This window comes from Sphaerodactylus townsendi, linkage group LG06 (assembly GCF_021028975.2).
Source record: "Sphaerodactylus townsendi isolate TG3544 linkage group LG06, MPM_Stown_v2.3, whole genome shotgun sequence".
NCBI lineage: Eukaryota > Metazoa > Chordata > Lepidosauria > Squamata > Sphaerodactylidae > Sphaerodactylus > Sphaerodactylus townsendi.
In genome coordinates, this window is record NC_059430.1 from 120199360 (window position 1) to 120210364 (window position 11005).

Sequence of the window (11005 nt, forward strand, 5' to 3'; positions counted from 1 at the left end):
AATGGCCGCCTTCTGTAATGGCGTAACGAGGAATCCAGTTTGTTTCCATGGCAGTTGAGAACATTAAATCAGAGTGCGTTTTCAGCAAAGGATGTCCACTGATTAAAGGCGTTCGTGTTCATTTGTTTTGAGTCATCTGGCCGATTGTGTGTTCAGCTTTAACGCTGCCAAAATACTTCATAAATTCTCCCAAAATAAGTGACTTCCTTTCCAGATGTCCGCTTGAGGCAGCTCGCAACACATGGAAACACACCGTAAAAATAAAAACCGAATCAGTAAAAGCTGCCATTGGCTATAAATATAGCATACAGTGCAACGCAGCTCGAAACCAGTGGTCCAAGAGCAGCAGAAATGCGATAGAATGATCCTCCATGCTGCTGGTATAAAGGGCAAATCTTATTAGAAATGAATCACTGGGAATGAGCCAAGCACCTGGCTGACTGAAATCATCAGTTGCCTATTGAAAGAAGGAGAATCTGAAGCTTGTTGGTAAACAAAATCTGGGTCTTATTTCCGGTCTAGCAAGTTGTGTCAGTTTCCTTCAATTTAATCAGTAAATCAACTTTCTCTCATGGCATACTGTGCACCTTTGTCAGTTCCAAATATTTCTCTTTTGGGCCCGCTACACAACAGCAAAAGCCATTCTGAATCTGACACGACTGAAACCTGCCGGTGAAGCTCTCAGAATCTGCTGTCCTCATATTCCTCCCTGCATTGAGAGCCAACGTGGGGTAGTGGTTAAGAGCAAGTGGATTCTAATCCGGAGAACCGGGTTTGATTCCCCACTCCTCCACCTGAGTGGCAGAGGCTTATCTGGTGAACCCGATGGGTTTCCACACTCCTGCATTTCTGCTGGGTGACCTTGGGCCAGTCACAGTTCTTTGGCACTCTCTCAGCCCCACCTGCCTCACAAGGTGTCTGTTGTAAGCCGAGTCTTCTTACAGGAGAGGAAGGTGGGGTATAAATCCAAACTTTTCTTCTTCTCTTCCTCCCGCTTGGAATTCTCATGCGGCAGGAAATCGTAGAGAATCAAGATGCCGCGGTCCCAAAGCATGATTTAGGAGCATATATAAAACAGTAGTTGCCTTTCACCAGATTTACTTAAGTCAACAAAAATAATACCGGACCAATCTATAAATTACTTGTAAACAGTATTTGTAGGGCAGTTGTGAGCATCCAAATCTACATGAATGTATGCAGCACAGTTCAAAATCTAATAACAAGAAAGGCATTATTGACTTCAATAGAAGCAATTAGTGGAAAGTCTTCATTGATGGCATCAGAAACGGGGAAAAAAACCCAACCTGTGTTCTTACTAAGACTACCAAGACTACTGCAAAAGACCTCTATAAGGAGGAGGATAAAATTTGCTACATGATACTATACTATATTGGAACTGTTGTTATTTAAGTTGTTTGAAGTATCTTTCTCTGGACCCAACCTGGAGACTAAACAGATGAAAGAAACATTTACTTTAAGGGGAATTAAAATGCAATCGTTGTTGAATGATATTGTTAGAAATCTGTATGAAATTTTCATTTAATTTTAAAAATGATCTAGTTGATTGACTACTGCTTGCAGCTGTTGTTTACCAATCACAGGTTGTTGTTTTTTTCCGTTTCTGATGCCATCAATGAAGACTTTCCACTAATTGCTTCTATTGAAGTCAATAATGCCTTTCTTGTTGTTCGATTTTGGACTGTGCTGCATACATTCATGTAGATTTATTCCAAGGAACCGCTTCTGTGGATCAAACAAAAAATGTTTTTAGAATTAATACATGATTTTTATTTTTAAAAATTCCTCAAAGTAAGAACATAAGAACAAGCCTGCTGGATCAGACCAGAGTCCATCTAGTCCAGCACTCTGCTACTCGCAGGGGCCCACCAGATGCCTTTGGGAACTGGGAGCTTAAGTAGTTATTAAGACTAAAATAGCAGGCTCACTGTAACATTCTCATTCTACAAGGAAAGCTGATTGTTCTGTTCAATAGGTGCCTGCCTTATATACATTTCATTCAAGAAATCTTTAAAGGGCAACAAAGGCAGATATTCCTTTGGAGTCCCCATCGGGCACAACCCTCCCACAGAATATGGTTGGCATTAACCTACCCAGCCAACTCGTGCCTCAACTCTGCTTGTCTTTTGCCCCCAGTCTATGCCATCCGAGAGGCAGCGACCAGCAACCTCAAGAAGCTGGTGGAGAAGTTTGGCAAGGATTGGGCCCACGCCACTATCATCCCTAAAGTGCTGGCCATGTCGAACGACCCCAACTATCTGCATCGCATGACCACCCTCTTCTGCATCAATGTGAGTCGGGCTGGGGAGAAGGTTGAGGGGGCTCCTATCCCCCAGGGAATTGTCCGATCTGCGTCCCAGAAGGACAATCTCATACTGTTGAAATGAATTAAACTAATTTGAATCAAATTACTTTTCTTCTGACGGCAACCCAGAGGGGAGTGTTACATCCCAAGTTTTGGATCTTTCTTTTTTTAAAAAAATGTCTCCTAGTTGTTGGAAAGGAAACTTGCCTCGTTAGATCTGGAGGACATCTTTGGGGACCCACACAGCTGAGTACAGGGAGAGCATCCCCCAGTGAGAAGTCCCCTGTTCCAAACCCCCTACCACTAATAAACCCTGTCCAGGTGGCATATTTCATCTTTCCTCAATAGTACTGAGTTATGTAGTCTGCTAGAAACAAATGTTGTACTTATCTCCGTTATCTCAGTGACCCACAAAGGAGCATATGCGTGCCATATTATGTTTTACCGCGTCTCTGATGTCACACATCCGGAAACATGGGTAATTGTCGAGTGAAGTGTGAGCCAGTCATAATGGTGCCACATCCATGATTTTGGTTACAAGAATACACCTGGCCACAAGGAACAGAAAAGTTTTTCATTAATATATAATATTATCTTTAAGGTCTATTTCCGGATGTATGGCCACCGAGGAAGGCTGAACAAGTTGAAATGCATGTGGCCCTTTGTTGGTCGCTGGAAATTTCCCCTGACTTTTAAAAGTGTAGCCTGAAACTTAGGCCTTGTGCTGTAGTGGTTAAGAGCAGGTGCACTCTAATCTGGGGAACCGGGTTTGATTCCCCACTCTGCCACTTGAGTTGTGGAGGCTTCTCTGGTGAATCAGATTTCCTTGTGTACTCCAACACATGTCAGCTGGATGACCTTGGGCTAGTAGTCACAACTCTTCGGAGTGTGTTGTTGTGAGGGTGTTTGTTGTGAGGGGATAAGGGAAAGGAGATTGTAAGCCCCTTTGAGTCTCCTACAGGAGAGAAAGGGGGGATATAAATCCAAACTCTTCTTCTTATATAATAAATATGTTTATTTTTGGTATAGATTTTATCAGCTTTCAGCTCAGCCATTGGGGTTTTCTGTAATGATTTGGTTGCGTTCTTCTTTTCCTCTTTTTGGTGCTAGATTGAGCCATTTGTGATGGTGAAAAGAAGAAAACTTGTACCAACCAGGCTACAATAACTATACTTCAATTTACTTATAAGTAACCAAAATAATTTTACAACACAATAACCAGATGTTTTGGAAAAAATTATTACATCTCTCCCACTGGAGTAATGAAAAAAGCAATTTGTATACAGTTTAGAATGGCACAGCAGTATAATCGTAACACAAAGATAACTGCTAGCCAGATTCTAGATAGGTAACTGGCCTCGTAATACTTCAAGGCTGTTCTGAAAGGAAACAAAATAAAGACTTGTTACAAAGAATTACAATTTACATGTGAAACTAAATTCCAAAACATGAAAATACTTACAAAGGCAGGTCAAGGTTTTTCAAAAGTTACAGTAGTTGCTTATAACCAACAAAAAATTAAATAGTTATAGTGTTCAACCAGTGACAATTTAATTATTTCTTTTAAAAAAAGAGAAAACACCAAAGCCATTCTGCATTGGGATTTCTTCTTGAAAGGCCTGTCGGGGGATGTTTTGCAGGCATCTGAATAGAGAATCCATGGATTGCTTCTCTGGCTCCCTTTCCTGAATGGTTCTTTCACAAATCTTCTTGGAAGGCCTGCCTCTGCCCTCCATGTTAACTTCTCCAGGGATCTCGAAGGCATCCTGGTTAACGTGCCCCGGTGACTGTTGGAATAGCTCACGGGCAACTCTGGCCCGGGTCTTGTGAGACGAGAGCAGTGGGGGGAAACCGCTTAGAGGGAAGCTTTCAAAAGTCAGAAGGCCCATTCTGTCAGGACTACAACTCCCAACATGCACCAGTTCCCGCCTTTTTCGAAAAAGTGCGGAAAAACTAACTGAGAAGCTACATTCCACCAGAGCTTCAGAACCAATGGGAGACCAGGAGCTGGGAGGAGGGGAAAAGCTGGTTAGTTGCTGTCTGTTTTTGTAAATAGTTTAAATACTGGAACTGAGGACACAGATCCTCAGTTCCAGCACCCTGTACCTAGGGCAACATAAGTCAATAAAGGTCTTCCTTTTTAAGCTGCTTTGTTTGAGTGTGTTCAGCCTTACACATTCCCCCGTGTCCCCGGTCTGGGCAGATTTGGTATCCAAGTCCCACAATCCTTTTCCCTGCCAGGTGCTGTCGGAGGTTTGCGGGCAGGAGATCACCACCAAGCACATGCTGCCCACCGTGTTGCGGATGGCGGGCGACGCCGTGGCCAACGTCCGCTTCAACGTGGCCAAGTCCCTGCAGAAAATAGGACCAATCTTGGACAACAGGTACCGGGGATCAGCTGGGTACCATCGAGCTGGGTTGTTTCCACACAGCCATCTTGAACATTTTTTTTAATCTGGGAGGGAACTTGGGGATGGGGGTGGGAGGCAGCACTGAAGCCTTTGGATATATTGTTGGAAAATCTGGCCTTGCCTTCTGCTCATCCCCGGCTTCTCTTACCCCTGGCAGCACCCTTCAGAATGAGGTGAAGCCAGTGCTGGAAAAACTAACGCAGGACCCCGATGTGGACGTTAAATATTTTGCCCAGGAGGCACTGTCTGGTGAGTTGGAAATAGCTTTCCCCTTTGTCATTCTGCCTGGGAAGCCCTTGTTTGTGTGCTGGGGGAAGGGCCTCCAAAGCAGAGGCGGTCCCTCCTTCCCTCTGTCCCTAGCTTTGGCTGGCACAAATCACCTTTGGGGTAGAAGCTGCGACAGTAGCAGAGCATAGGGTTGTCTCTGGACCTACAAGAGCCAGCTGGGAGGTTGAGGGGGGTTGCAGATTCCTATCCTGGTCAGTCTGTATCAGCAGAGTTTAAAGCGGAGCTACTCTGGTAAGATGAGAAGGCCTGTTAGTCTTCTTGCACTCATTGCAGCCTCCTACCACTCTTGGAAAAGAATACTCTCCACTCAAGATGTTCTTTCCATACGAAGGTTTTACTTTAGCAGTTGCAAGGTTATGCTATGCAAGACTATAAGACTATACAGAACTCTTCAGCAAGAACACAGTGAACACACACAGAACTTAACACTCTGAACTCAGACTCAGACTCTGAACTTAGCGTATACAATGCATTGCTTATACATCCAACAAGGATACTTTTCCCCCACCCCGGCAACAGCCTCGAGTCACAGTTGAACTCACCAATCATGTTAAAGGTCAACTGTAGCCACTTCTTGTCCCTAGATTGACTGTCTCCGGCCTTTGAGTTGGACAAACTTCTGCTGACTAGAAAATGACCCTTTTGTGAACCTTTTTTTTTTTACATATCATGACAGTCTGGTGTACACATTGCTCTAATCTGGTTGTCAGCAATCTGTGGCTCTTTTTAAAAAAGGAAGGAAGGAAGAAAATGTAATCTCTAAGGTGTATTGAAGGGGTTGGTAGGATGCTCGAAGAACTGATATGTGAATGGAATTGCCAGGAAACATTTTCATGGGAGTTAAAGACTGCTTGGGAATGCTTTTCAGGAAACAAAATGGCAGAGAGGGGCAGGCGTCAGTAATCAAAGCCAGAGTCCCGTGGCGCAGCGTGGTAAGCTGTTTTGCAGTTCAAGCTCTGTTCACGACCCGAGTCTGATCACAACAGAAGTCGGTTTCAGGTAGCCAGCGCAAAGTTGACTCAGAGCCCTGCCCAAAGTCTGCTCCAGGAAGTGGTGTGTCACCTCACCAGCGAATTAGCCCTCCCTGGGACACTTACCTGGGCAGAGAGGTGGCTTTACCTGTGTGTGGCTGCTGTGCCCCCCCTCCCCTCAGTGCTGGAACATGGTGCTGAATGTTGCGCCTGCATCCCAGCATCTCCTCCCCCGCCGGTGTAATGAGATTGGGGTTGGGGGCGGAGCAAGTGTTTGTCAGCTCCCTTTTGACCATTGTCAGCATCAATGCTGGAAGGCCGCAGTCCACCCTTAAACCAGCCTTTTGGCTGGCGTAAGTTCGGTGCAGCCCATTGAGCTTTTTCTGTGGCTGGGAGGCTTTTTGACTTCCCCACGGTTATCCGCCTTCCATGCTGCTGTGGTTGAAAAAATGAGCACTCAACTCGCTGGGGGTAAAGTGTAGACAACTGAGGAAGGCAAGGGCAAGCCACCCTGTAAACATATCTCACCTAGTAAATGTTAAGAACATAAGAAAGAGCCTGCTGGATCAGACCAGAGTCCATCTAGTCCAGCACTCGCAGTGGCTCACCAGGTGCCTTTGGGAGCTCACGTGCAGGATGTGAAATCAATGGCCTGCTGCTGCTGCTGCTCCCGAGCACCTGGTCTGCTGAGGCATTTGCAGTCTCAGATCAAGGAGGATCAAGATTGGGAGCCATAGATCGACTTCCCCTCCATAAATCTGTCCAAGCCCCTTTTAAAGCTATCCAGGTTAGGGGCCATCACCACCTCCTGCGGCAGCATATTCTAAACACCGATCACACATTGTGGGAATAAATGTTACCTTTTATTAGTCCTAATTCCTCCCCCCCCCCCACCCCCACAGCATATGATGTGATGTTGCCGCATGGGTCAGTAATGACCCCATGCTTGTACCCAAACTTTGTACAATTGGCACAGACTGACACCAGGGCATTAAAAGAACATTTTCTGGGTTTGTTGATTATGTGTTATTGTGAAATCTCAAGCATGTCACTTCCTAATAACAGACTCACAACAATTGGTGTTTGGGCTGTGGAAACTGCACAGATTACTGATAATTGACAAATGGATTAATCCATCATGTTAAACTGGTATCTATTCAGTTGTGCGGGTGGGCTTTTTTAGACCCGTTTTTTATTGATCTCTTGCTCTCGAGTTTTGACGTTTGTACTTTCATTCAGGAAAGGTTGCCCACCCCTGTTCCAATGTTTGAGGTGACTCACCAGGCTCAGTTTATAGATGCCGGTCCATAACATGATGTAGCAGAAAGTGCAAATGTGCTCCACTGAAATAGCTTCTGTTCGAGACAGTGGGGAAGTTCGTGCCTTTTGATCTTTCCGTGATTCACTCATGCGTGCAAGCCACCTTCCGCGACCACCCGCAGACAAGCAATCAAGACGAAACCTTCCTCACGTCTGCGGGGCTGTCTGAACTCCAGACCTGCCCGTTTTTCCAATTTCCAGTGGAGTGGCCATGTTAGTTTGTCACATCCCAAAGAAAGTGTTATTGGTTGTTGGTTTTTTTATTGGTGGGCAAATTTACGGCGTTGTCTTTTCTGGTGGGCTGGAGTCCACCTCTGGTTCCGTTGTCAGCTCTACAGATGTTTCGGTTGTGCCTGATGAGTGTTCTGTGCCAGGATTCTTTGTGTACAAGGGAAGAATCCCGGTCTGCAGAAAAGATGGTTCAAGGAGACAGGGGGTCATTGGATGAGCAGCTTATGAAATCTAACCTCTTCCTCCCTGTGTTGTCTCCCCCTGCAGTTCTGTCACTGGCTTGAGCTCTGGGACCTGGCGCTGTTGTCTCTTCAACTTGGACACCGTTGGACCGATCTCCCCCCGCCCCCCAAGTTTTCCCTGCATGTGTATAACCAACTCTCCACCCCCCCTTCCCCAGATCTGCATGATGATATCGTCCTGCAGTCCCTTCGTCTGGGCCCGTCTTCCTCTTTTACTCTTAGCTCCCTCTTCTCAGATCTTCCCGGGCAGCTGATATAATCTCTCCCCTGTTCCCCATCTAGACAGGTTCGGGGTTTTTTTTTCAGTGTCCTTACTTGGGAAGCCGCAAATAACATTCTTTCTGCTCCCTAATGAGGCTCTCATAAGAGGCAAGACAGCCCTGGAAAGCCACGCTTGCCTTGTTCAATCATGAGCCCCCTCTTTACGGAACAGAAGCAAGAGCTGCCTTTTTGGCCGTAGTTTGCATGAGGCGCGACTGCAGTCCGCTGCATAGCATGGGATCTCGATCCAGGCCTTTCCCCTGACGGTCAGTGCCGGAGTCACCAGCGTCTGTCTTGCGCGACTCCCTCCAATTCGACGAGACCCCCCAGCCCCTTGTTTCTCCATCCCGTGTTTGAGCAGCAGTTGATCGGGGAGAAGATGAAAAAGGACCTGGTATGCTCATTAGCTAAACGCCATTTGGAATCTAACGCAGCAGACGCTACCCCCCCTGTTCTTAGTTAATTTGATCTCCTATTGACTAAACTCTCTTAACATCACGCTCTCCCTGGCATTCGTCCATCTCGCAGTGTGAAGCCGCTTATGCCCCCGCATCAGTCCTAAAGCGTTCGAATCCTTTGTGAAGGAAAGAGGGGGGTGTCTTGAATTCGACACCCAGTTCAACACTGAACTTGGGCAGAGGGTATAAACCCAGGCTCAGGTATTTTGGGTGGGGGGGAGGCGTTTAAAACAAACGTGTATTTGGTTTAGCCAAGGGCTACAGCTTAACCCTTCCCGGAACGGGGCCGTGGGGTTGACTCTATGGCATCTTCAGTCATTTTGGGAACACGAGGGGGACTCGGGCAGTGAATCGTAATGACACAGCGAGAATGCCCTGTTTCTATCATGTGACTGTAAACAATTAATTTGACCTGTTTTCTCCTCCCCACCTCCCCCTGTTCACCTCCCCCTGATTCTCTCCCCATTCCCTCCGTTTTAAGTTGGCGGCGGCTGCCTCTGTGGTTCTCACACTGGCCAAGAGGGTGCGCTATAACACATCTAACGCCCACCGCCCCATCTGACCTGTTAGTGGCACGTCATTTTACATTTGTTGGATTTTTGTGTGTGTGTGTATATCCACTTGTTTTTGTTCTATCTACAATTAATAAAATGCTCGACCACTGTTTGGTGTCTTGCCCATTCTGTGTGTGGCGGCAGTAATGGCGCTTTGAGAAATGAGCAAGCGTTGTGTATCTTCTGGAGACCAGGGCTTAGTGTATAACGTTCAAGCACTGGATCTAGCTTTGCTTCAGGCATGAGGACATAAGCCTCACTGCCCAGGCCTTAACTTTTCTGCATGCCACTGAATGGTGGGCCCACATAGAAGCAAAACTCCGTGCCTTGGGCCTGCCTCCCGATGTTATAGCCATCCTGCCTCCCAACGAGATGTTCTCCACTATAAAATCTAGACTTTTTGAATTAGAACATCAGGAATTGATGGCTCATGCAAAAAAAGTTCTGCCCTCCCCTCTCCCTTGGCATCCCATACAGCCGCCTAGGCGTGGCCAGATATTTGTTTGCTCTCTCTGAACCGGAGCACTGATGTGCCATCACTTTGACCAGATGCAGTATGCTTCCTTCCGCTTTGAGGGATGGAAGAGGCTCCAAAACACCCCATTGTGAGCGTTTTTGCATCTGCGTGCTGAAAACTGCAGAAACTGTACACCATGTTCTATATTATTGACCCCTTCATAACGGGTCCAGAGCAAAGTTCCTCTCAGCCTTATTGATGGGCTTAGAGTGCCGGACACACCAGCAGAAGACAGTTTATTGATTTATTTTATTGATTTATTGGTTTTAAACCCTGCCCAATCCCCGAAGGGCTCTGGGCGGGTTACAACAAGCTTAGAACATTAAAATATAGCACTCAGCTCAAACTGGCTGAACACATTATTAATAACCAGCGACCCATGCTGGAAAATTATATCTATTAAAAGTTTATGTATTAAACAATGAATCCAGCTATGCTCTAGAGCACAGGTGTCAAACTCGCGGCCTTCCAGATGTTATGGACTACAGTTCCCATCATCCCCTGCCAGCATGATGCTAGCAGGGGATGATGGGAACTGTAGTCCATAACATCTGGAGGGCCGCGAGTTTGACACATACGCTGTAGAGCAGTGGTTCTCAACCTTCCTAATGCCGCGACCCTTTAATACAGTTCTTCATGTTGTGGTGGCCCCCAACCATAAAATTATTTGTGTCTCAGTTCCAAAGACCATCGGAAATGTGTGTTTTCTGATGGTCTTAGGTGACCCCTGTGAAATGGTCATTCGACCCCCCCCCCAAGGGGTCGCAACCCACAGGTTGAGAACCGCTTCTCTAAAGCAAACGGCCAGGTTGTTACGCACAGTCATAAACAAACGATCTTAATTTTGCTTCGTAGGTTGTCTTTTAATGTTTTTGTATCTTGTTTTGGGTCTTTGTACTATGCCATTAAAGTTTACCTGTTACGAAGCGTGGTGTAGCAATCAGAAGGGAGATCCAGAGTCGAATCCCGCTTCTGATGTGGAATCTTGCCAGGTGGCTTTGGGCCAGTCCCACATTCTCAGCCTTTCCCTACCTCACAAAGTTGTTTTGAGGATGAAATGGAGGGGGGGAGAATGATGCCTTTTCTTCAACGTGGGGCCGATGGTATGTATCGTGATTCCCCTGTTGCTGACTGAAGGAGGAGTCATCTAATACCGATACTCTCTGCAATTGATCGGTTTCCATCAGTTCTAGTAATTCCTGATTCCATGTTTTACCAGTCATGTTAGTAGGCAAATATAAAACCTTTGTGGAGGACAAGTCTAAGTCAAGATCAACTAGCAGATCCTTGGTATGTAGCTGAGATTCATCCACTTCCATGAAGATGTTAAAAGGCTTTATAAGAGTCAGTGGTGACTCTAGGTCAAAACAAGCTTCGTTAGTATGTACTTGTGCTTGCTGGATTTCTTCCATCAGTGCAGTGGCATAGT

At 46.1% G+C, this 11005-nt stretch overlaps 1 protein-coding gene across 1 annotated transcript in view; it reads left to right on the plus strand.

Annotated features, from left to right (window-relative positions):
• PPP2R1A (protein phosphatase 2 scaffold subunit Aalpha) overlaps positions 1 to 9168 on the plus strand; it is a 28309-nt gene extending 19141 nt beyond the window's left edge. The window contains exons 12-15 of the mRNA XM_048500164.1: positions 2155 to 2309; positions 4565 to 4707; positions 4892 to 4983; positions 7812 to 9168. Coding sequence (XP_048356121.1) covers positions 2155 to 2309; positions 4565 to 4707; positions 4892 to 4983; positions 7812 to 7828 — 407 coding nt within the window. The 3' untranslated portion in view covers positions 7829 to 9168. The remainder of the gene's footprint in view (positions 1 to 2154; positions 2310 to 4564; positions 4708 to 4891; positions 4984 to 7811) is intronic.
• Positions 9169 to 11005: the final 1837 nt, after the last annotated feature.